At 49.1% G+C, this 26163-nt stretch overlaps 2 protein-coding genes across 12 annotated transcripts in view; one reads left to right on the top strand and one right to left on the bottom strand.

Moving 5' to 3' along the window:
* PKIG (cAMP-dependent protein kinase inhibitor gamma) overlaps positions 1-15900 on the top strand; it is a 94940-nt gene extending 79040 nt beyond the window's left edge. For 6 of the 7 annotated variants that reach the window (XM_077873294.1, XM_077873292.1, XM_077873288.1 and 3 more), the window contains 2 exons: positions 11297-11470; positions 15159-15900. In XM_077873294.1, the coding sequence (XP_077729420.1) occupies positions 11320-11470; positions 15159-15238 (231 nt within the window). In that variant the 5' untranslated portion in view covers positions 11297-11319 and the 3' untranslated portion in view covers positions 15239-15900. The remainder of the gene's footprint in view (positions 1-11296; positions 11471-15158) is intronic. The other variant, XM_077873295.1, reaches the window with a different exon arrangement.
* Positions 15901-16378: 478 nt separating this feature from the next.
* ADA (adenosine deaminase) overlaps positions 16379-26163 on the bottom strand; it is a 31564-nt gene continuing 21779 nt past the window's right edge. For 3 of the 5 annotated variants that reach the window (XM_077873276.1, XM_077873278.1, XM_077873280.1), the window contains 9 exons: positions 22505-22648; positions 21686-21801; positions 20501-20625; positions 19741-19812; positions 19559-19660; positions 19236-19300; positions 17885-18014; positions 17152-17254; positions 16379-16688 (listed from right to left, as the gene is read on the bottom strand). In XM_077873276.1, coding sequence (XP_077729402.1) covers positions 16672-16688; positions 17152-17254; positions 17885-18014; positions 19236-19300; positions 19559-19660; positions 19741-19812; positions 20501-20625; positions 21686-21801; positions 22505-22648 — 874 coding nt within the window. In that variant the 3' untranslated portion in view covers positions 16379-16671. The remainder of the gene's footprint in view (positions 16689-17151; positions 17255-17884; positions 18015-19235; positions 19301-19558; positions 19661-19740; positions 19813-20500; positions 20626-21685; positions 21802-22504; positions 22649-26163) is intronic. The other 2 variants (XM_077873277.1, XM_077873279.1) reach the window with 2 other exon arrangements.

A 26163-nucleotide genomic window follows, 5' to 3' on the forward strand; every position in this document is an offset into this window, starting at 1 on the left:
AAAGGCAGGGCCAGGAATCCATATACAAGGCACTGTAAGGGGAGCAGAGGAACAGAGAATATTCCATGCAGAGAGAACAGTCTCGTGAAGGCCTGAGGTCAGGAAGAACTTAGTTGGTTTGAGGAATTAAAGAGTAAATGGACCACAAGATAGCGGGAATGTGAAGAAAGATCACAGAGGAAGGCAAGGCCAGGTCAATGCAGGACTTCAGAGGCTGGTGGGATGAGTTTGGATTTTCCAGATGTCGAATGGAAACGCTTCCAAGGTTGAATGAAGCAAGGGAATGACCCAAAGTCTGATTTGCAGACCTCACCCCTGCTGCTTATGTAGAATATAGACCTTGGGCCAAGGGCAAGGGCAGAGCGAGGATCCAGTGAGGAAGCTCCACCAAGGGTGCAGGTGAGGCATGATGGAGACCATGGAGGGGGAAGGAGGGCATATTCAAGCTGAGCTTTGCAAGTGGAAATGACAGGACCTGGTGATGTATATGAGTGGAGGATGAGGAGGAATCCAGGATGACTTCAGGCTTCCAGCTTGAGCAGTCTGGAGAGATGGTGCCTTCACTGAGCTGGAGAAGGCTAGAGGGAGCAGGCTTATGACTTGACACATTGAAGTAGACAGATTGGCAAATCTGGAGCTCTGGAGAGATGCCTTAGGTTATGTGGGAAGTCCTCAATTTACTGTTAAGGGAAAGGATTAAGAACTTCCAGGGACCAATAAAGAGGAGAACCCAAGTCTGGTCCTGATCCCAGTCCTAGGCGGCCTGGCCTGTAACACAAAAGTCCCTAACAGAGGAGGCATCTGTGTGGAAGGGGTTACGACACGGCCCAAGAGGTTAGGGGAGGCCTCTGGAGGACAGTGATCCTAGTAAAAGGACGTCTACAGGGACTGGCAACCAGGAGGTCGCTGAGGACTTTGTGTGACTCAGCTCCCTGCCCTATCCTCCTTACTGAGCGGACTCCCAAAGCTTGTGTCTCCACCACCTGGCCCTCTGGGTGCAGAGGCCAAGGCCCTGTCTGACTGCCTCCAAGTGAAGCCTCCCTGGAGGCTCCTCCCGTAAGGCCTTGCCCTGGCAGGAGACTTCTCTCTGGTGGGCCAATCTGGGTGTGCCCCCCAAGGCACCTGGTTAGAATCTGCTCCCTGCCCTTTCTCAGGTTCTGGCATGTGCTCTGTTTGGGCTCTTGACTTTCCTGCTGCTGGCCTCAGTGCCTCTTCTGGCCGTCCATCAGAGTTCGGAAGAGTCGCTTCCCTTTGAAGTTGAGGAATGCCAGCTCAGTAGGCCCTGGTATTTCTATCAGGTTTCCACAGCCCGTTCTTCCCTCAGAGAAGCCTTTAAGAACATTCTCCCCTGAGGAGGCCGCTCCCACGAGACCAAGTCTCACTCCGTGCCCTGTGTCTTTTGCAAAAGGGTCTGCTTTCTTTTTGTATGGTCTCTGCAAATATTTAATTTTTGAAAAAGAAAAGGAAAACAGGAAGTGACCTTTCTGGTATATTTGGAAAACAGTTTGGAGTTGTGCTGGAATCTGCCTGAGCAATGAGGGCTAGTAGCTGCAGTCTTGGAACAGACCATGGAGTTCTTGGCAGAGCCCAGGGCCTCTTCTGTTTATGGAGGGGGGGGGTGCTTAGAAACCGAAAGGAAAGGCAGCTTCCTGTGGGGAGCTTGACAGTGCCCAGAGCAAGCACCTGCAAGAGTCTCTGACCCTGGGTCGCCAGGGCTCTGTGTCTAGGTCTGGGAAGCTGTTTACAAGAGTCTTCCCTTTCGTCCTGGGCATTTGGAGTCAAATGCCTTACCAGTGACCAGATCCCAAGAAGGCCCTTGAATCTCCTGAGGCTGTGGAAGAGTGAGGAGTGTCACTCTTGAGTACTTCATGGGGCTGGAGAGCTGAGATTGGAGGTCTTAGATCACTAGACCCAGAGTGGCTGTTGCCTTTGCCTGGATCACACTCTGTCCAACTTTCCTGTTGATCTCAGCACAGGGTCACCTGCGTAAAGAGGCTTTCCCTGACCATACAACCCTTAACTAAATATCCACACACAGAACCCTGTTCTCTTCCTTTGCACTTACCACTGTCTGTGATGATCATTCACCTGTTCATTGCCTTTCTCTCTTATCAGATGGTAAATGCCTTTTAAGTCTCCAGTGTACAGTCTATACTGGCACAGTTCCTGGCATATAAGGTGTTTGGTAAACAATGAATGAACAAGAGGAAGGAGGGAATGAGAGGGAAGGAGGAAGGAAAGAATGTCAGGACTGGAAGACATGTAGAGAGCATATTTCAACCTTTGTTATATTCATATGGGAGAAAAGGAAGCTGGGAGAGAGGATGGGTATCACCCTTCAGCATGGAGATTGAGCCAGGCCTTTGGCCCCTTTTATGATCAGGGCAGCACACCCCTCGATCTTTCTGCCCTAGAATCTGGAACATCTTCTATTATTTACTCATTCATCAAATATTCATTGAACTTCAACCGTGTGCTAGGCCTTTCAGATATAGCAGGATGCAGGATACATGCCAGCCACGGCTGCCTCTTGTGCGGAACTTACATTCCCTTCATAAAGAACAAGAGAAGGAAGTATAAGTTTTTGGCCTTCTACATACCTACGAACTATGTTTTATCAAACATAAACATAAAAACAAAGGATTTGAATGAAAATGTCAAGAAGACAGTTTTACTGATAAGACACCCAATTGAAACAGGCCATACTAATGACTTATTAATTGTGTGCTTCTTATATTCCACATACCTTGTAAGACTCTTTACACACATCGTCTCTGTCAGTCTTCGCAGTAGACCCCTGATCAGCAGGGTGTTACTGTCATCCCCACACTGCTGAGGAGGAAGCAAGTCCAGAGAGGTGAGGGGAATGGTCTGAGGTCTCCAAGCTAGTGAATAGGGATGCCGGACGGCATGTTTATACTGAGATGCCTACCAAAACATACACCACCACCACCACCCCCAGGCCTCCTGAAGGGGCAGATTGGTATGGGAGAAAGAGCTCTGGACCAAGAGTTAGGACTCCTTGATGCAAGAAATTTGGGCAAGTGGCTTTTTCTGAGCCTCAGTTTTCCCAGCTATTAATGAGAGACTTCTCAAGATTGAGTCTGGGATCTCCTTCAGTTTAATTATTCCACAAATGGTTTTGAGGTCAGTGGAGAAAGTAATTAAGGTAGATCTCCAGCTCATACCTTAAACTCTAGATCAGAGACTTCAGTGTGAAAAATAAAGCCATGAAAAAATTAAAAAAACAAAAACCCAAACCTCAAAAGGTACAAAAGGAAAAGGCATAAGCACCAGACACTGTCCCCAGGGCAAGCACTTTCTCTGTTTTTTCAGATATACCGTATGCAATATATATATTCCCTCCCTCCCTTCTTCCTTTTTCCTTTATATCAAACAGAAAGTTTGGCCTTCTATGCACATGAAAGTGTAAGAAATAAATGAGGGAGAATTCTTTACTAATCTCAGAATGGGAAAAACTTTACTGAGCATGATCTTCTGAGAGTGATCCAGAACCTAGAAGCCATAAAATAAAATATGGATCAGTTTGATCACATGAATAGAAAAATTGTGTGCATGGGGAAAAAATACCAAAAATAAAGTCAAAGAACAAATGACAAGTAAAAAATACTTGTAATTCCTCATACAGTAAAAAGACTCATTTCCTTTATATGTAAATTCCTACAAATCAATTTAAAAAAAGCTATAATCCAGTAGAAAAATAGGCAAAGGGATTTGAATAAACAGTGTACAGAAAAAGAAATAGACGTGGAAAGATGGTCAGCTTTGCTCACAGGAACAGTATAAGCTAAAGAACCAGTTACTGTTTCATTCACCCTTCAGACAGAGGGCGGGGAAATGAGGATGTTGATGAGAGTGTATTGAAACAAAGTTTGGGCAGCCCCTGTGGCGCAGTGGTTTAGCTCCGCCTGCAGCCTGGGGTGTGATCCTGGAGACCTAGGATCGAGTCCCGCATCGGGCTCCGGGTGCATGGAGCCTGCTTCTCCCTCTGCCTGCGTCTCTGCCTCTCTCTCTTTCTGTGTCTCTCATGAATAAGTAAATAAAATCTTAAAAAAAAAAAAAAAAAGAAACAAAGTGTTCCTCATATATGTCAAATGGGAAATAACCTTTGTAGAGGCAGATTTTGGTGGTGTCTATTCACCACTCCTTTCCCATCCACAGATCCTTTAATGTGGCAATTCTGCTCTTATGGAAACAACCCCAGGAGTACCTGGCTGGGTCAGTCTGTAGAGCATGTGACTCTTGATCTTGAGGTTGTGGGTTCAAGCCCCACACTGGGTACAGAGATTATTTTTAAAAAATTAAATCTTAAAAAAAAGAAACAACCCCAAAGTCCATCAAGAGAGAAGTAATCGGTCTACAGCAGAGACAGCAGTATACCATACAGTCAATGAAAAAAAGAAGAAAAAAGTTTTAGCTATAAAGAATTTTGGATTTCTCACATTTTGATTGGTAATCAGTGCTGTGGCTTCAGGGTGATCTGGAATTGTTTCCAGGATACATTTTTAAATTAAAAAAGCAAGATAAAAAACAACTTTTGAGGTTTGGGTTTTTGTTTTTGTTTTTTAATTTTTTAAGCTTTATGTTACATGTTACACTTTTCAGAGTATTTTCACATGGGTATTACGTGCATTTTAAAATCTCTTTCCATGGTACTGACTTCAATATGAAATCTGAACTTAGTTTTAATTTGAATTTGTAACTATATTTGAGATTTAAGTGAAAGATGAAACCAGGAAGCCTTTGTCTTCACATGGTGAAGACATGACTTTAGAGGACAGTGTATTGGGTCTTATTATTTTCTGGATATGGAATTTAAGTGTGTATATTTAATTATACATCTTTGAAGCAGAAATAATTGTCTAACAATATAATACACACAAGGTTTTGCTGGTCTAATTTTGAGCTCTACCTCTGGACCCTTAAAGTTACCTATACCAGTTTTTTTTCTTATTGAACAACTTGTCTCTACATTGTTACCAGCCTCTCTCTCTGAAGTGACTGCCTCTGTTGGACATTATTAAAGTCCATTATTAAAGTCCAGGCAAATGAGACAGGAATGAACCCACAGTTGCAATATATGCAAAAGCACTGCACCAGGAGTAGCCCCGCTTTCTAGCTCTGTTGCCTTTTGCAAGTTTGTTCTTTCTTTCACTCTCTCCCTTTCTTTTCTGAAGTATAGTTGACATGCAGTGTTACATTAGTTTCACATGTACAGTATAGTGATTTGACAAGTTTATACCTTGCACTGTGTTCACTGCAATGCTGTCATTGACTGTATTCCCTATGCTATACCTTTTATCCCCATGACTTCATCATTCTGTAACTGGAAGCCTGTGTGTTCCATTTCCCTTCACCCATTGTGCCCATCCACTGCCCCCCCTCCCCTGGGGCAACCATCAGTTTGTTCTTTGTATTTATAGGCCTGTTTCTGCTTTTGGTTTGTTTATTCACTTGTTTTATTCTTTAGATTCTACATGTGAGTGAAATTATAGGGTATTTGTCTTTCCCCTCTCTTATTTCATTTAGCATGACGCCTTCTAGGTCCATCCATGTTGTCTCAAATAGCAAGATATCCTTATTTATGATGAAAGAATACTCCATTGTATACATATACCACATCTTTATCCATTCACCCATGCAGACACTTGGGTTGCTTCCATATCTCGGCTATTGTAAATAATCCTGCAATAAACAGGGTACCTGGTTGGCTCAGTTGGCTAAGCATCTGCTTAACCATTCAGCTCAGATCTCGGGGTCATGGGATCAAGCCCTGCATTGTGCTCCCTGTTCAGTGGAGAGCCTGCTTCTCCCTCTGCTGTTCCCCCTTCTTCTTCGCTCACTCTCTCAAATGCACAAATAAAATCTTTAAAAAAAAATAAATAATGCTGCAACAAACTTAGGAGGGCGTGTATTTTTTCAAATTAGTGTTTTCATTTTCTTTGGGTAAATACTCAGTGGTGGAATTTCTGGATCATATGGTAATTCTATTTCTAATTTTTTGTGGAACCCCTATAACTGTTTCCCACAGTGGCTATACCAATTTATGTTCCCATTGACAGTGCATAAAGGTTCCTTTTTCTCCACATCCTCACTAATATTTATTATTTCTTGTCTTTTATACTAGACATTCTGACAGATTTAAGGTGATATTTCATTGTGGTTTTTATTTGTATTTCCCTGATAATGAGTGGTATTGAGCACCCTTTTCATGTGCCTGTTGGCCATCTGTATGTCTTCTTTGGAAAAAATATCCATGCAGCTCCTCTGTCCATTTTAATCAGATTATTTATGGGGTTTTTTTTGTGTTGGGCTATATAAATTCTTTTTGTATTTTGGATATTAGTCCCTTATCAGATATATCATTTGAAAATATCTTCTCCCATTCAGTAGGTTTGCCTTTTTATTTCATTGATGGTTTCCTTCTCTGTGCAAAAGCTTTTTATTTTGATGTGGTCCCAATAGATTTTGTTTTTGTTTCTCTTGCCTTAAGAAAGAAACATGCCTAGAAAAATGTCACTTGTGGTTAGTGTTAAAGAGATTACTGCCTGTTTTCTTCTAGGAGTTTCATGATTTTAGATCACACATTTAGGTTTTTAATCCATCTTGAGTTTATTTTGATGTATGGTATAAGAAAGTAGCCCAGTTTTCCCAGCATGATTTATTGAAGAGACTGTTTTCCCCAGTATATATTCTTGCCTTCTTTGTTGTAGATTAATTGACCATGTGAGCATGGGTTTATTTCTCGGCTCATTATTCTGTTCCATTAGGATCTAGGTGTCTGTTTTATGTGTCAGTACCATACTGTTTTGATACTACAGCTTTGTTGTCTATCTTGAAGTGTGACACCTCCAGCTTTGTTCTTATTTCTTAAGATCGCTTTGGCTATTTGGGGCCTTTTGTTGGTTCCTTATAAATTTTAGTATTATTTCTTACAGTTCTGTGAAAAATGCTGTTGGTATTTTGATAGAGATTCCATTGAAGCTATAGATTGCTTTGGGTAGTGTGGAATTTTAACAATTAACAATAACAATTTAATTCTTCCATTAATGGAAGGAAATACCTTTCCATTTGTTTGTGTCATCTTCAGTTTCTTTCATTAATATTTTATAATTTTCAGTACGAGTCTTTCACTGCTTGGCTGTTCCTAAGGATTTTATTCTTTTTGATGCATGTTCTTTTTGAGTTTTATATTATATGCACACATACTCAAAAATGAAATAATTTAAAAATAAAGTGAATGTTTTCACTATGAAGAATACAGAAAAATTTTTAATTGTAATTTAAATTTGTGATGCTATCATTGATATTTTTCTCTATTTAACAGTTGTGAACATTTTCTCAGGTCTTTTAAAAATATTCAGAAACATGGGGCACCTGGGTGGCTCAGTCCGTTAAGCGGCTCAGTCAGTTAAGCGTCCAAATCTTGATTTCAGCTCAGGTCGTGATCTCAGGGTCTTGGGACTGAACCTCACCTCAGGCTCCACACTCAGCAGAGAGAAGCCTGCCTAAGATTTTCTCTCTTTCTCTCTAAAATAAAATAATAAAATAAAATAAATAAAATAAAAATCACAAATGTTTTAATGCCTGAAGTATACTTCATTTGGCTGTAAATTAGTTAGATATGTATATATTTCTCTGTTTTCCATATAGGAGCTCATTTTGATATCTTAGTTTTTGACTATTGTAAGTAATATAATGAATATCTTTGTACATTTATCCTCATGCACAACTTGGATTCTTAGAATCAATTATTATGAGCTGAGCTGCTCAAGGATATGAAAAAAGTTGAAGTTTCTTAATGCATCTGAGCAAATCACTCCCCAGAGAGGCTCTGGCAGTTTATACTGTCATTAGCAGTCTGATAATGACCATTTTCTGACGCAGTTTCCAACTCTAAGGATTCATTTCCCCATTGCTGTTGACTTTAAAGAACAGAGAGCACACATTCAAATGTTGAAGATAAATGAAATTGTGTGCTTGTGCTGCGGATCAGGGGGCTCCCCAGACTAAATCCTAAGACAGCTTTAGAATCCCTCTTCCCCAAGAGGATGAGGATGGGGCAGAGGCAGCCAGAGCACGCTGGCTGCATTGGTGTTTTCTAGGATTGGGCTTTGCACTTGGCACATTTCCCTCTCTGAGCTAGGAGGATCAGCTCTTTGCACAGGGTAACTTTGTTAGGCAAGGGCAGGAGCCAAAGCCCTAGGGTGTCTCTTCCAATGGGAAGCTGACCTTTTAGATGGAGCTTATAACTCCATCCCACAGTGTCAGACCCTAGAGATAATGGACAAGAATATCAGTAGTCTACAATGGACAGAGACCTTTCCTGGCAGCACTTGGGAGTCGCCACAGATAGGGAAAGAGAGATGGAGGGAAGATAGATAAGTAGACAGAAATTTGAGAACTATTTATTGAGCACATAGTCTTTGCCTGGCACTGGTTGAGAATCTAAGGATGCAGCAGCCAGAGTGTGTTGGCTCTGCTGCCTGGATTAGGCCTTTTGGTCTGGCATGGTGAAATCCCTGTTCTATGGAACCAACATCCTAGTTGGAAAGAAGTTGAGGAGACAGAGCTTGGGGAGGTGGTGTGGCCTTCCCAGGGCCTGTCCCTTGTGCTTGGCAGCAGATGTAACACAGAGGATGAGCCTGGGCCCAGGAGCCAGATAGATCCCCCTACCACCTTTCTGAGTCATGGTTATAAGCTCACCTCGATGACCTCACAAGGCTATTGTGGCAATTTAGTAAGGGAGGTACAGAAAGTATAGAATGATTTGGTAACTGTTACCTTTATTATTACTATTAGAATTGTCAGAAATTTTATTGTTATTACTGTTACTGTAACAGGCCAGTCCCCTGTTCTGAAGCTTTGAGCCATTTCCCAAGAGGGAGAGTGCAGAAGTAAAACTTCTGTGACCTGCAGAAGGAACCACATCTGGGACTTCAGAGTTTGTTGTTTTGTTTTTTTGCGGAGAAGAACAAGCACTGGGGCAACTTCTTTCTCTCAAGGCAGCCAAGAAAAGTAGTCTGAGCACACCCTCTATTGGAGCTTGGGGGGATTGCCTTAGACAAGCCCTGCCTTTATTTTACAGATGGGGTAACAGAGGCCCAGAGAGGGGCAGAGCATTCTCATAGTGCCCATGCTATATTCTGTAGTTGTGTCTTCTGAACTAGATGTTGTGGGGAGATGTGGGGCCAGCCCTCCATACTGGCAGCCCAGCCCGTCCTTCCACGCTCACTCCCTCTCCACACTTACTAAGCCCCCTATGCCAGGCACCTTCTGCCAGTGTCAGTCACCTAATGAAAGCATCATGCGATTGGGCTGATAAGAACTTCCACCATTACAGAAATAGTCTTAGAAGTAAAAGTTCCCCTTAGTTACAAAGAACCACACTTGACAAAGTTTTTTTCCTCATATCTGCTCTTTCCCTACAGAAACTAGTTTCTATCTTAGGTGTTGTTTTGCAATTAACAGTTTATCTCAGAAACCTTGCTATATCAGTACAGGTCCATCTGGTGTTATTTGAATGCCTTCAGAAAATCAGAGGTGCTCAGTGAGACATGTTCATGTCCCTCTAGCAGATGAACATTTTTTATATAATCGCAATACTGATCGTTGGCAAGGGTGCAGATAAATGGACAATCTTATGTGTCGCAAATGGGAATATAAATAGGAATAGTGCAGAATTTAAAAGTTTTTTCCCTCCTTATTTTTTGTCATCGTAAGTACCTATACTATTCACAAAGGCAGCTTGGCAATGTGTCTAAACAATGTGCTTAAAAATCATCTCATCCTTCTCTTTAGCCCAGCAATTCTGCTTCTAGAGATGTACTCTAAGAAAATAACTAGAGCTAGGCACAGAGCTTTACATAAAGATCTTGTACTGTCTATAATGGTAGAAAATTGGAAACACCTCTATGTTCATTTCTAGAGGACTGATCAAATCTTGGTACATCCAAGTACGTGTGTACAAAACTCATCTAGAGGGAATCTTAATGACATGTTCTAGAATATTCTACGGAGGAGGCTATAAAATACAGTATAATCCCCGATGTTTTCTTTTTTTTTAAAGATTGAGAGCATGACCCAGCCACCCAGGCGCCCCATCCCCAATGTTTTCAAATATATATGGCTCTTCTTTATATATGTGGTTTTCTTCTCTCTGTAGGCTGTATTATCAACCAGTAGAGCTCTTAATCATCTCTGTAGCAGTAACTTCTAATTTCCTTTCTTCCCCATACCATCCCCCATCTCTCTGTGAGTTCTAGCCTGTTAACTCCACGCACCTACTCTGCATCTCCCCCTACAGGGCTCACAAGCATCTCCAAGTTGGTTTGGTCAAATAGAACTCTTAATCTTCACCTCACCATCATGCCCCAAAATTTTCCTCTGCTGTTCATCTTAGTAAACTACACTTCAGCTTAGTTGGATCAGAAAGCTCACTTCCCCACCAGTCAGATACCAGGTCCTATTGATTTAACCTCCAAGGTAATCTAGAATCTGCACCACTACCTCCTCCTTCCTCCACTGACCATCTTCTTACACCTGACCTTCAGGAGCCCACAACTTGCCCACTTCTGGGCCCTGCTCAACCCAGGTGCCAGAGTCATCTTTGAAAGTGCAGATATGATCTTTCGTGACCTTTACAGATGTGATCTGGCCCCTTCCTATCTCAGCAGCATCCTTGGTGTCCCTGCCCCCTCGGTCAGCATATCCAGCCCATGGCTCTTTTGGTTCTTGCATCCCACAATACCCTTCACTCTCCTTAGCCTTCGTAGATGCTCTTCCCCTCAACTCCTTGTCTAGATAACAAGTCTTCTTGGAGCTCATCTAAAATGTTGCTTTCTGATCCCCAGCCTTGGTCAGACCCAGGTAAGTCACTCCAGTACCCTGCCTTCCTCCTGGAATCCCTGAGCACTGGTAGTCCCTTGGGTGATTTAGGCAATTTGTTATGGCCCCCAGAAGACTGCTGGCTCCTTGAGGACTGAGACTGGCAGATATGTTCACGGCTGCATCTACAGCACGTAGCCAATACTAGATATTTATCAATAACTTTAGAGGAAAGACAAAGGATGTTTTTTAAACTGTTGATAGTAGTTTCTTGGCTGTGAAATTATGGGTGATTTATTTTGTTCTTCATACTCTTCTGCGTTTTGTCTTCAGTGATCAAAGCAAAAACTACCGTTTTGTCAAAAGACATCCATGCTGGGGGCCAAAGTGGAGTCTTTGCTTTGGGATGCACTTGGCCTCACCTGTCCCTCTGCCCCTGTTCCCACAGGTCTGAGGAGCAATGCGATAGGCATGATGGAGGTTGAGTCCTCCTACTCAGATTTCATTTCCTGTGACCGGACAGGCCGTCGAAACGCGGTCCCTGACATCCAGGGGGATTCCGAGGCTGTGAGCGTGAGGAAGCTGGCTGGAGACATGGGCGAGCTGACACTTGAGGGAGCAGGTCAGAATGCATGGGTCTTCATTCTTGCTCACGAGTCCCTCTTCCGGGCTCTGGGGCTGCCCTTCAAGTCCTAGACTGCTCACTTTAAATCAGGCCCCAGTCTCATGGTCAATGGCCAAGAGGCTAACCAGTTTCTAGGCTGGAGGGCACCAGTGTCTCAGGCCCTGAGAACTCTCTGGCCAGGCATCCTGGGCCCCTCCCTTTCTTCCCCACCACTTCCATCCACAGGTACTGCCAGTTCCCTTCCCAGACACATCCCAGGTCCCTCTACCCTCAGCACCCAGGACCCCGACCTGGCTCACTCATGGCCCACACACTTGGCCTCCCTGCACCACTCCTCACCAGCTAGCCAGCTTCCAGCAGGCCTCTTCAATCCATCCTGTCCTATCATGCCTCTACTCCAAGCCCCCTGTCACACTCATATTGAAGCAGGAGTTGTCACAGCACCCTACGGTGTGACCAAGCCCTGCCCTCCTCTCAGATCTAACTGGGGGGCTCTCTACCCTCACCCCATTCCCACCATTGGTCTGTCAAGGCACAGGCATGCCCTCCCCAGAGCCATCTGTGTCATGGTTTCCTTTGCTGAAACCTTCCCACCTGTCCTATGGCTGAATTCCTACTAGGTGCTCAGAGGGGCCTGCCCTGACACTGATTGAATGACAAGATTTCATGAGTTTGAATGTGAGCTCCAGGAGAGCAGCTGTTTGGAAGCCACAGGCTGCCTGAACAAATGGGGGAAATAGCAGCCAGCAACCCCCATAGTGCCTGGGGCATCTCTCCTTCCCTTCCTGTCCTAGTGGACCTCCTCTGCTCAGTGCACTGGTCAGCCCTGGGACTTTGCTCTAGGCAGCCTTCCCTGACCCTCCTGCACTGGGTAGAGCCCTCTCCTCCCTGTCCCCATAGCTCCTCAGGGGTGACATCTGTGTCACTTCTCACAGCAGACTGCAACTATAGGATTCCATGTGTCTCCCACAGAGCTGTCCTGGAGGGCCACTGTCTAATCCTGCACCCCACCCCCAATGTAGTCTCCAATCTAGAGCCCTTGGTGCTTATTGGCCAGAACTAAGTATAGAGTACACTGTGGAGAAATGGACTCAACCCACTACTGTTATAGATGGACCAACAGGCCCAAGAGGCTGGGTGGCTTGCTCAGGATCACCAGTAAGTTAACACAGAACAGCACCCTGCCGAAGGAAGCACACCCCATACCCCTTCCCTTGTCCAGTGATAATGTCAACCCTCCCTGTCCTGTGGCCTGTACCCCTCATGGCTTACCTCAGCCTGCTGCCTCTGACCCAGCCAGAGGAGAACACATGTGTTTCTCAACCCCTGTGGACCTTAACACACTGCTTCCTCGGGCTGGTTCTTCCTGCCCTCCCCTCGCCTGGCTCACCTCTCTCATTCTTAGAGACCAGACTGTTCTCTGCTGAGAAACCTTCCCTGACCACAAGCAGGAGGTAGCACCTCTGCTACCAGCCACCTCCATCATCCCATTTAGCATAGCACCCCTCCTCCAAGCTGTGGGCTTCTCTCACCTGGATCTTTGTCTTATGCACATGGTACATGGCATTTGGCAGGTGGGAGAGGTTGCCTAGTCAACGGCTACTCACTGACCAGCCTGCCTCACTTCCACACTGGGCGTGCAGCCAGAGGCCTTGCTCAGAGCTTCTGCACCCTTATCCTCAGCTCTGGTAAACTTTTCTGTCCCCCTCTACCTCTGCAGTGGTAGCCACTCTTCCATGGACCCAGGCCTTTTGAATACCTATTTTCTCTAATTTGGAATCCCTCAAGTCTCTGGGTCTAGGACATTTGCCTGCTGGGATGACAGACATTTAAAAACGGGACCTGGGGAAGGAACAGTGTTCACTGCAAGGAAGTGAAGCATTCATGCTAGAGTTGTAGGCTGCCTTGGGCCCTGCACCGAGTGATTTCCACAGGCAGGCCTGGGGGCTGTGCTCAGTACCCCAGACTCACTGAGGGAGTGAGCCTATGGGCTTATAGAGGCCCGGCTTAGAATCTGTTTGCTTAACACAGTCCAGAAGACAGATGCCTTCCCAGATGGAAGGCGAGGCATGGCTTTGGCCTGTCCTAAAGGCTTGGCTGCCCAGTCCTCCCAAGTCTGTGGCCTGCTGGTGTGTGTTAACGCTAAGCAGAGCATACATCAACCTTTGCCTTCCCTGGTATCTCTTATGTGGGGAGCGCAAAGGTTTCCTTACTTTGCCTAATAATGAAACAACAGATAAGACATAAAAGGAGTACACTGCCCAGCAGTACATAACCATGAAACATTTTAAGGTGTGCCCTGAAACTGAAACTAGCTCAAGGGAGTCCCAAGGGTACTGGTTGGTGACAAAAGTGCTCAAGAACCTTCTCCTCCACAGCCCCTGGGTGGCTCAGTTGGTTAAGCATCGGACTCTTGATTTTGGCTCGGGTCATGATCGCAAGGCCATGAGATCTAGCCCTGCATTGGTTTCCACGCTGGGTGTGGAGCCGCTTAAAGTTCTCCCTCTCCACCTCCTTCCCCACTCACTCTTGTGCTCTCTAAAAAACAAAACACTTTACTCTACTGAGAGAGAGCTGGGACTGGCACAGAGGAAGTGTTACCATTGGTGAAGACCTTCTACGTGCCAGATGACCACCTGCAGGCCCTATACCCCCATCACATGTGGGCGGAGGTTTCACCATCCTCATTTTATAGGTCAGGAATCAAACGCTCAGAGAGATGAAACAAATTGCCTGGGGTCCCTCAGCAAAGAAATGGCAGAGCAGAAATTACCAGGGAATCTAACAAGAATGTTCCAGCTTGCCAGAACAAGAAGCTCAGGGTCAAATAGAACATCACAAGTTGGGAAATTTGCCCAAAGTGCAGACTAGTTTGTCAGGCTTCTGGAGGGCCAAAAGGCCTCTCTGGGCCCAAGCTTTTGCTACAGGTGCCACCCCAGGGTAGGGAGTCGTGATGGGGGCAGGCGCCAGGTATCCGGTTCTGGCTGCACCACTCACTACTAGCTGCTCGCACTGCTACAGGGGCAGAACGAGGCAGTGTCGAGGACATCTGACCCTTAGAAACCCTGGAGTGTGCTGCTTTGTGGCCGAAGTTAAAGTCAGTGAAAAAGACATTGGCTCCCTCCACTGCTTCTCTCTTAGCCTGCTCTTCTCATCCATGTCATGACCCTAATCACTCCAGGCTGTGTGTAAAGTGCCTGCCAGTCCACAGCCTCTGGAGCTCAGGACAGGGTGGGGTCCTCGGCCTCAGTCAGTGTAGGGCTCAGTCTGAGGATGCAAGACAGAGGCCCTAGCGGGAGGGTGGGGATAGTCTGGTAAGGACACAGCAAAGTGAAACAGCCCTGGGCCCTGCCTCAGCCACACTTTGGTTCCCCACTGAGCAACCTTCACATTTGCCCTCTCCTTTTGGAGAACCCGCACAAACCTCCTAACGCTCAACAGCCCTTCACCGAGGCTTGTAGCTATCCTCATCCATGATCCTGGCCTTGCATTGACCTTAGTAGCACCACACGCATTTTCTTTGTAAACGGTTAACGTGTTAGAGGCCAGGCTAAAGGCCCCTTTGGCCACCACCACCTGTACTCCAGCTCCTGTTCTGCGCCCCAGGGCTCATCCACTGTTACCACTTTGGCTGGGCCTTCTATCCTTTACGTTTGTGTATATGCTCCTCTTCTCTCCTCTCCAGAAGGACAGACAGAAGTGGGCACCCCAGACAAGGAAGCTAGCAACCAGCCCGAGAGCAGCGATGGGACCACCTCGTCTTGAGTCGGACTTTGCCCATGGAGGATGGAAAAGAGACCTGCTGTCCTCACCGGGACAGGGAGCCCTGGCACTGGCCTGGCAGTCTCTTCTCTGAGCCCCTGTCCCAGGCAGGCCAGGCCAGAGTGAAAAGGCACCCCGAGAGGCCACCGTGGCCCCTGCCCTGGGCAAGCCCTCCACCTGCACCCTCAGGCTGCACTGGCCCACCTCCTCCTCACTGTGCCCAGGTACACTTTCGAGGCCCTGTAGCTGTGGGGTGTTATTTATTCAGCAGGCACCTGAGTGAGCAGCCCCCTCAAGAACGCATCTCCACAGGTGGCCTGGGCAACAGCCACAGCCCAGCTCTGCCCCCCTCTCCAAGCCCAACCTTCTGGGTCAAGATCTTCACATCCCTTTTTTAAAAAACACTTTTAAACTTTTTAAAAACTTTAAACCTTTTTTCAGCAGAGAGGGAGAGAGCTGGCTTTTTTTGGGGGGGGCGGGGGGCAGGGGAGGCATTATAAGCTAAACTGACCTTCTATGCAGCTCTGCGTCCTCTCATGGAACTCCACAGATCCATTTCTAGGGAAGGGGTTTTGTGCTCAAAACTGTCTGACCAACTCTTTGCCCTTTCTACCAAGATAAGTGACACCTAAGACCCAGGAAATAAATGCTGATGATTTGTGTGACTGGTTTACAATTTCTCCTTTAAACAGCAAAAGTAGGGGTGGGCCTGGTTTTCCCAAGTCTGCAGTTAGCTGGGATCTGTCACTGCCCTGGGCTTCAGTGCAGGAAGTACCTGAGAAGAGGTCAGTCTTCCAGAGCCTGGCACTCTTCTTGGCCTGGTGCCTGATGAGTCTTCTTCCAGCTGTCCCTCTCACTCACCCCAGTCCACAACTCAATTTGCCCACATGGACAGGCCCAGCCCTTAAAACCTACAGTGGGAGGGGGCTAAGAGGGAGCATTTAAGCAGATTCACTTTTCAAGAGAAGCTTTGTTTCTTCTGGAGGGAGGGCAGACTATGGTCCCGTCTTTGCCCCTGGCCTTAGAAGCTCTAGCCTCCCCGTCACAGCCCCCACACCAGATCTCAGGACCCGCCACTGAGCAGGCTGCCCAAGTCTGGGAGCCCAGAGACTCCTTCTGTTCTCACTCTGCCCAAAACCACAGTTGCGGCACAATACCAGCCATTGGCTTCTTTATTGAGCACCAGATTTTCAGCATGCGTCACTATAGGAGGGAGGTTTCAGATTCAACCAGACTCTGGCCCGTAGTCAGGAGAGATGTGGTGTGCCGAGGTATTCCTGTGTATAGAAACAGGCACAGGGCTTCAAGAGCAGCAGAAGTTGACTATGGGCATCATCGTCTTCCTTGAAAGAGTAAAGGTAAGTGTCGTTCAACCCCAGAGAATTGAGGAGGCTCCATCCACAGGGGGGGGGCTTGGAGAGGTGGCCATGATGTCTTCAGGGATGCTGCCCTGCTTGACAGGTCAGAGACACAAAGGTTAGCACCTGCCAATACCCAGGATGTAGAAGATTCCCAGAACATCAGAGCAAGAGAGGAACCCCTTTCTGCAGATGGGAAGACTAAGGGTTAGAGCAAGGGAATGTTTTGCCAGCATCACACAGGAAGGCAGGAGAGGAACTGAGCACCTGGGCCCAGCTCCCCCACCCTTGGCTTTAGACAGACATGGAGATGACCCAGGTTGCCAAGACCTTTGAGACTGAGCTTTGGAAAGTCTCCCCCGAGACCAGCCTAAAGATGGCATTAGAAGGTAAGGGGATCTAGTGAGGCACCATCAGCTAGAGCCACACAGCAAGGGAGGCCTCACACATCCTTAGTGCTGTCTGAGAGAAAGGGAGGGCTTCTTGTAGGAAATTCCACAGAAAGCCAGGCTGCAGCCCAGGCAAATCAACAGCCCAGAAGCTCAGCCAGGAACATACCTGCAGCATCCAAAGATGGCATCCCATAGGCTTTATAGAGCAGATCAAGAAGCTGCTTCTTTTCATCTTCTGGGAGGAAACTAGACTTTGCCGCATTGATGTTCTAGAAGGGCCAGAATGGCAGATAATATGAAACCGGAGAGCATGGAGGAAAGCCCTTGGCAATCGAGTGATGAGCCATCCTCTTCAATGAGCATGAGCAATTGATTAAGCTTAGAGTGGGGAAGGACGTGTCCGGTGTCACATGGCAGTAAGTGCCAGAGCAGAGACCATGAGGTTCAGTGTTCTTAAAGTGATGACATACTTTAAGACATGACACCGTGATGGGAGAAGAAGTTGGAGAAATTGGGAGACTGGGTGGGATATGTGGGGCCAGAGATTCCTGCAGGGACAGATTTGGGGTATCAAAACTCCTAAAATCAAGGGTTCAGCCTGGCATCTATGAATGGCCTGAGAAGTGTGTGTAGAATTTTATAGCTGAGCACACCTTTCCGGAGAAAGAGTTGCAGCTTTTAAAGGAATCTTTGTGGGCACTCCATGCAAGCAAAGCCAGAAAAACCTGGTCCTAGCTCGGCATGCCAGTCTGAGAGCTTGTCCATAGAAGCCACCTGACTCTAGGTCTGGCTTGGCTTGGCCCAGTGAGGCAAACTCCCCCCTGATCTCCAGAGGTTGAAGGCCTGCAGGCCTTACACACAGGGCCGGGTCAAGGCCCCCAGGACTCACGGCCACTCACCAGTCTCTTAAACTCCTCCTCGGTAAAGTCCATGCCCTGTTTGGTCATCTGGTAATCCGTTTCCAGGGTGGACTTGAAGATGAGTGGGTCATCCGTGTTGAGTGAGTAGTTAGCCTGGTCATTTTTGAGCCTGGATATGGGGGTGAGGGAAGAGCCACCTGTGTTCACTTACTCCAGTGAATAGTCACCGCAGCCTTGAGCCTTGCAGCACCCCCCCCCACACACACACCACCGCTTGCTGTACAGGGGAAGAAAATTCACAGAACTCGGGTGACTTGCACGATGCCATGTAACTAGTATCTTCAGACTCGAACCCATCCGAGTGGGCCAGAGCCAGGCAAAGGCAGAAGAGGAACAGGTGAAATGGGGGCCTGGGGAGGCCAAACAAGCAGCCCCCCTCAGTTACCTCCCTCTCTAGCCTTCACCTTCACAGCCGACATCCTGGGAGAGTCGTCTATTCCCCTTTTACCCTCAATCCCACTGGGATGGACTCTTCAACCACCACCCCATGGAAAGGGCTCCTGGTACAAGCCCAGATCACTACCCTCTGTCGAAACGCAGTGGCTCTTACTCGACTTGTGTCCCAGGATTTTATACTGTCGGCTATTCTTAAAACCCTTTCTCTGGATTTCTCAGGCTAGTATCTTCTGTCCGTCCCCTTCAGTGTCACTGTTCTGGGTTCTCTCCTAGGCCCTCTCGCTCCATCCACCATCTCCTGAGGCTGTCACTTCTCCAACCACCATATCTGTGTAGCTGATTTGTGAATCTTTCTCCAGCCACAGGCTGTATCCCCACATGCCGGGCTCTGCAGGTACTACACACTCCCCCTCCCGAAGCCGACCTCAGGAACCCCGTAATTACAACATCAGAGCCCTTGTTCCTTATCCTGTGCCAGGGAAGGGTGGCTTTGCCCTCCTGAGGCTGAGGCCACTCCCAGGGCTCAGTCACAAAACAGCTGGAAGGAGGACCAAGGCCTCTAGTTTGATGGTGGATCAGGAGCAGAGTGGAACACCCAGAGGTGCCAGGAGAAGGGACCACATGAACTAGAGAGACTCCTCTTCCAGATGCCCAGGAGACGGAATCTAGAAGCATGGAAGCCCCCCTTCTGACCAAAGAGTGCACGAGAGGGCCCCCAGTCCTGCCATTTAGGAGCTGGGCTACCTCACGTCACAGCATATCAAGCTTTGGCCTCCTTGTTTGTAAGTGGAGGACAGCAGCACCTGCTTCCCAAGGACTTGAAGAGATTTCCTAGCAAGAGGCCCCGCCCAGGCCAGTGCCAGTCCCTGTACTTCCCTCCCGCCCTTGGCTTTGCTGGTACAGAACTGAACAGGCCCCAGGGACCAGGCCTCACCGAACCACCGCGTGCTCCGTGTCCGACTTCCAGGCGCCTGTGAGGTAGCTGGACCAGGGGCAGATCTGGAAGAGCAGGTGGGTGGCTGGCACGGGGACCCCTGCCCCTCTGTGCCCCAGGCCGGAGCCACCTACTCTGACACCGTTCTTGCTGCAGCCACACTGGCCTCCCAGCTGCTGAGTCCTGTGAACCCCCTCCTGGCACCTCCACCATCTGGCTGTTCTAATGCCCCCTGCCCATTCCTACCATGCTGGCCCTGCTTCTTCAGCTCCCGGGGCCCTCTGGGCTCTCCACCCTCTTCCTCCTGCTCCCTGACCACTCACCTCGAAGTGCATGTTTTCCTGCCGCAGCCTGGCATAAAGGGCCTCGTCCTCCAGCGTGTGGTAGCCATGGCCCAGCCTCTCCGTCTTGAGCGTGTCCACAGCCTGCAGAGAAGTGGAGTAGAGCCCAGTATGAGGTGGGGACGAAGTGGGGAGGGGGCCCCACGCCAGCCCAGCGACCTCACCTCTTTGACCACCTCCGCTGAGCCCACCTCCCCTGCGTGCACAGTGCGGTGGATGCCTCTCCTCACAGCCTCCTGGAAGGGCAAGAGCTGGTCACAGGCGGCCTGGGGGGCCCCCCCAACAGGCCCGGCCTTTACCACACTTTGGGTCTAAACTTTGGCAGGCTTGAACCATGCCCAGTCAGCTGGCCTGCTTCAAGATGGGGAAGTTGAGGTTTTTGTTTGTGTCATCCTAATTCAAGTGGTAGCTACCATTTATTAGTTTTATGGGTCAGTCATCATATGAAAGGGCTTGTATGTGTTACCTAATATCCACAAATATTCTAATACCCATTTCACAAGAGGAGAAACAGGCCCAGGAAAGTAAGAAGACAAACAGCTGGGAAGAGGGGAGTCAAGCTCTGAGACTCCAGAGCCCCATTCTAAAGCCTGTGCTTTGGCCACAGGAAGCACATTGTGAAGCTTTGAGATGTCTTTTCCGATTCCATCATCCCAATAGATGAAAGAGAAGCCCAGAGAAGGGATAGTCTCCCCAAGGTCACACAGCAAGTTACAGGCAGAAACCGGCTCAGAACTCCCAACACCAAGTGGGATCTCCTGTGTATACCAAATCTCCAATTTTCAGCACCGCCAGGACCCAACTAAGGTGCACTTGAGAATGGAGGTGGCCTCCCTCTCCCCGGGGCTCTCCCTCCAGGGTGGAAAGGCGCTCCTGTGGCTCACGCAGGGGCAGCCCCTCCTGCCTCCTCCACACCGGACCTACCTCATAGGCCTTCACGTGTCCCGGGAAGAGACTGCTCCCTTTAATGGTCTCGTCTCCTGCCAGGTCGATGGCCACCACAGTCTGCTGGTACTTCTGACACAGCTCCACCACCTCCAGGGACCAGTCTGTGGGCAAGACGCCCACCGGCCTCTGTTGGCAGCTCCAAGGAGAGAAGCCCCCCAACCTCCCCTGCTCACAGTCCCCTGACCCTGAGGCCAGTGCAAGGCCGGATGTCTTCACATCCTAATGGCCATGGCCTAAGCACATGGCCTTCAGCAAACTGTTCCACCGGGGCCTCAGAGTTTCCTCACTTGATCCCACAGCAGCCCTCAAGCGGGGCATAACCCCACTTGGCAGGGAGGAGACAGAGGCCCCCTGCCGTTTCACATTTAAGCCCCCAATAGAACTCACGCTACAGTTACTGAACGTATTGCTAATGTACTCTGTCCTCTTAACCAATCAAGTCATCACGAAGTGTTTAAGAACGGACAGTCATAGGCTTTGGAACCAGAGGCCGCACCTCCCTCAGCCTCAGCTCCCCCACCCAGCAATGGCAGGCCCGCCTCACACAGGCTGCGGCCAGGATCCGAGGAGAGACACCAAGTCACCCAGGTAGGCCCCTAGGTGGCGTGAACCCTGTGGCTCGCACTGCTCCCTAGAGCAGGGAATGGGTACCATCACTGCCTGCGACGTGTATCTGGGGTCTGAAGAGGTGAGGGGCCTTGTCCAGTCACACCTTGGAAGCTGGGGCTCTCGACATCTGATCAGTGTCAGCCACAGGCGAGGCTCCTTAGAAGCCCCGGATATCAGGCTACTTACAGGCCCGTGGCCGAGACAGGAGGAGGCCTGGCCCACAGGGTCTCAAGGGAAGACGGGCTCATCAGAACGTGGCTTAGATGGGGGGTTTTCTACTGTTCAGTTTCCTTTGTTTTTATGCTTCCTGCATGCAGGTCACAGGGCTGCAGGCCTGGTCTCCTCGGGTAGAAGGGTCTCTCTGTCGCCAGGAGTTCTGAGCTTGCCCAGGGGAAGATCCAAAGACTTCCGGAAGCCCCAAGCCTGCTGGTGGGCTCCACAAAGACCATGGGGTTGGGGGCATGGGGAGACCAGATGTGGCTCCGGTGCCAGACCAGGAGGCGGGGGCCAGTGTCAGAGGGCAGCCTGGGGCAGGGCTGAGGGTGTACTCACTGGGCTGGTGGCGCAGGCAGCACAGGATGGACCTCACTTTCACCTTGAAGTCCCGTTCTCCCTCCTGCAGGCTCTGGCTCACCAGGGCCACCACCTCATCCGGGGTGAGGTCCCCTCTGTGTAGGGAGAGGAGTAGGGATGGGCCAGGGATAAAGGAAGGGCTGAAGGACAGCCCTGGGCCTGGGACATGGGCTTTGGGGAGGGGAAGAGAAAGAAGATGCTTCCAGAAGCAGCTCCACCCCCTACCAACCCACTGCCTCTGAGAAAAGACATGGTCCCAGGTCCCAGCACGCCCCCTTCCAGCTGGGGAGTCCAGACACAGCCCTGGCCCTCGGATGGAGGGCACTGCTAAGCCCGCCTGGCCTGCTTCCGGCTCATCCACCGCTACCAGAGTCCTAGCGGCAGGGGGCAGGGGGCAGGGGGCAGGGGCCGAGTGATACCACTGCGAGATCTCTGCGGTCCAGGCAGAGGGTGGGAATGGGCTGCCCTCCCCTCAGCTACAGGGTTAGAACGGGACACATAGAAGTCCCCGGACAAGGGGACCCCTAGACTGTGGGCTCGTGTCCGGACAAGGGGGGCAGGTAAGACATTGCCACACACGTTTTCCAAAGGTAAAAAAAACTAAAAAAAAAAAAAAAAAAGCCCAGCTGAAGGCTGAGAACCAGGTCTCTTATGACAGAATTAAACCCATCTGTCTGAGGCCACAGTCAGGACCAGGGAGCAAGATTTGGTCAGAGGCTCCCAAAAGTCCGCCCATGGGGTCTCGGGTCAGGCCACCCCACCACAGCCCTGGAACGGCCCCCTCCAGGCAGCACTCACTCAGGCTGGTTCCAGGGGATCGGCTCCACTTTACAGTTGGCCAGCAGGTGTGGGCTGTAGCGCACCTCCACGTACACCACGCCCTCCTTGGCCTTCGTCTCGACGAACTCGTAGGCGATCCTTTTGATGGCCTCCCGGGAGCCCCTGGGAAGGGAAGATGGGTTGGGGACAAGCCTCCCCGAGTCCCTTGGGAGCTCTGGGAGCAACAAGGCTGCCCCAACCCTTGGCAGATCAAACCCACTTCTGGCCCCCCAGCCCCAAGTTCCAGGTATCTGCTGGAGAAGATCCTAGAAACATGGCAGGTCCTGTCAGCTCTACCTCCAAACTACATGCCAATTCTTGCCCCCTCCACTCTAACCGCCGCCTACACGGACCTCCCGGGTGCCATGCTTGCCCCTACAACTCTGTTTTCCACACAGCAGTACAGCAGTCTTTTTAAAATGTGAATCAAACCACAGTGCTCCTGCGCTCTGAACCCTAGTGGCTTCCTACCTCACAGAATGACATCTCAGTTCCGTGGCCCCTGTCACTCTCCCCTAACCTTCCTTCTGACTCATTCCATGAGGCCACCAGAGCCTTCTTTCTGTCCAAGGAACAATCCAAGCTCCTTCCCATGTCAGGGCCTTTGTGTTTGCAGCTCCAGCCTGCATGGCTCTTCCCCTCTGGGTCATCCTAGGCTCCTTCTCTCCATTTAGGTCCAGCTCCACCTGGCCTCCTCAGAGAGCCCTTCGGACCACCTTGCCTTGAAAGGACTCCTCTGCCATGGCCTACCTGTTCCCTGAGGCTTCACTGCCAGGGAGCTTATCTCGACTTGACGTTCTTACCGCATGGCTTGTCAGTTATTTTGTATCCCCCCTACTAGAATGTAGTTTCTGTGAGACAAGGGTCCTGTCATGGTCTGGTCATGGCTAGGACCCCTCAGCCCAGGACAGAGCCTAGGATGCAGCGGCCACTCAGATGTTTGTTGAGTGATGGGTGTAGGTCAGCAGGGGAGAGAAATCAAAGAACACACACAGGCAACACACACACAAAAAGATAAGTGGGATTGCATCAAACACAAAAACATGACAAGGGGGACCTTCAATAGGGTGAAAAGGCAACCTACTGAGTGGGGAGAAAATATCTTCAAATCCTACCTGATGAGGGGCTAACATCAAAGCTACGAGGAACTTCTCCCGCTCAATAGCAAAAATACCAAATAATCTAATTTTTCAAATGGGCAAAGGACCGGAATCAGCATTTCTCAAAAGGCATGCAAACGGCTAACAGTTTTATGTAAAGATGCTCAACATCACTACTCATCAGGGAAATGCAAAATCGGAACCACAGGGACAGATCACCTCACACCTGTCAGGGTAGCTGCTATCAACAAGTGTGGGCGAGGATGCAGAGAAAGGGGGCCCCTCGTGCGCTGTTGGCGGGAATGCAAATGTGTGCAGCCACTCTAGATGACAGTGGTGGTGGCTCAAGAAAACTTTTAAAAAGTTACCTGAGGGTCCAGCCATCCTATTTCCAGACCTTTATCCAAAGGAAACGAAGTCAGCATCTCAAAGAGATACCTGCGCCATGATGTTCAATGAGGCATTATTTACAATTGCCAAGACATGGTTACAACCTAAAGGTCCATCGACAGATGAATGGATAAAGAAAATGTGCTACACACACACACACACACACACACACAGTAAATATCGTTCCACCTAAAGGCAATTCAGGCATGTGCAACATAGATGAACCTGGATGACACTACGCTAAGTGAAATAAGCCAGACACAGAAAAACAAATACATGATCTCACTTGCATGTGGAATCTAAAACAGCCCAACTCATAAAAGCAGAGAGTAGAACAGTAGTTGTCAGGAGCATGTTGAACAGGGAAGGGGGGAATGGGAGATGTTGGTCAAAAGGCACAAAGTGTCAGTTCTCAGTAAGACGAGGTAAGTTCTGGAGATCTAATGTTCAGCACAGTGACCAGAGTTAACAATACTGTAACATATACTTGAGATTTGCTAGGAGGGGAGATCCCAAGTGTTCCCACCAATTCTACAATAAAACTAAAAGAGAGAGAGAGAGGAAAGGACACAGATGGACAAATCCAGAGAGTACCGGGTGGTGGAGAAACAGCGACTTGTGAATCCTGACTCCCACACTTACCTGTTGCATGACTCTGGTTAGTCACCCTGACATTTACCGTCATAGGTGACTGTGAGGACAAATATGTTAAACTTCATAAAACTCACCTAGGCCAGGGCTTGGAATAAAACAGAGAGATACTTGGAAGTATTTTAGTTGTTGAGTGCTGGCTCTAGAAGCAAGGCACACATTCACCTGCCAGGGCTGTTCTAAGTGGTGATCAAGTGACAGTGAACTATACCTAGCTGGAAGTTTCCACCATGAAGAGTGAACACAGAATGGTCACCAGAATGCACCAGAAATTGGCCACCCTGGGAAAAGGGTCATTGCAAGTACCATGTTTTTAAAAAGAAAGAAAACAAAAGCTACTGGAGGGGGAGGAGTGGGGAGAAAAAACCATGCTTTTGAGGATGAGGATGGGCAGCCACTACCTTTCCCAGTGGGCAGGGGCAGGGCCTGGATCTAGGACCTCGGACCTGCTGCAGGGGAGCTGGCCACCCAGGAGGAGGGTGCCCTATCTCCCCCACGGCTGTTGGAACACATTCATTCCATGCTATGACCAGCACTGGGGATACAGCAAACAAGGCAGACAAAATCCCTGTCCTCACGGAGCCTACAGTTTAGTAGGAGAGCCAGGTAAGTGAGTAAAACATACCATCTATAGTAGGTAGTTGGTGAAATGGTCTAAGGATACACATAAAACGGGAGGGGACTACGATTTTCAGCAGTACAGCCAGGGAGGGCCTCACTGAAAAAACTTGAGCAGCCCTGAGGAGGAGGCGAGGAAGCTAACCACAGGGCATCTATGGGGAACAACATTCCAGGCAGAGGGAACAGCATGCACAGAGGACCTGAGGTTGGGAACGTGCTTGTTGCCCCAGGTGCCACAGGAGGCCCGCGTGCTGGGAGAGAAGTGAGAAGTGTAAGGACAGAAGATGAAGGTTCTCATCTAACACCTGTGGATGGTGACAAGTGGTGGGGACATTAGTTTTGTGGGCCCCATCCCCAAAGGCCAAGCAACTTGGAAGGAGATGATGCCAAACAGCCCAGTCATCTTGGGCCTTCAGGGAGCTAGGCATATTCTGTTTTGTGGCCGAGGACAGGAGCTGCCTTGGGGGTGATGTGGGAGAGGTGCCTGGGCCTGCTCAGGAGCTCCACCCATCCAAATGTTCTGGTGTGGGGGTGCCAGGGGAGATATGACAGGTGCCTCCAGAAGGCACATGCCTCGGTGCATCTGCTGACCAGGACCGGGATGCGGCCAGTCGGTGTTTTCCAGGCTGAGTCCACAAGCTTCCAGCAAGCAGCCTTGGCACACATCTTCCTTCCTCAGAATTCCTCACACCTGCCCATCTATTTATCTACTCAAGGGCCTCCATCCGCCTCACAGACCTCCTTCACTGGTCTCCCAACAACCCATACTTGGCCCGTGCTCCAAACTTTTCTTAGGTCTAGCCCTCTGGACGACATTATACGTTCTCAATCCCAAAGTCTGGGCCACGCTTCCTCCTCCAGGCAGCTTTCCCTAAC

This window comes from Canis aureus, chromosome 26 (assembly GCF_053574225.1).
Source record: "Canis aureus isolate CA01 chromosome 26, VMU_Caureus_v.1.0, whole genome shotgun sequence".
NCBI lineage: Eukaryota > Metazoa > Chordata > Mammalia > Carnivora > Canidae > Canis > Canis aureus.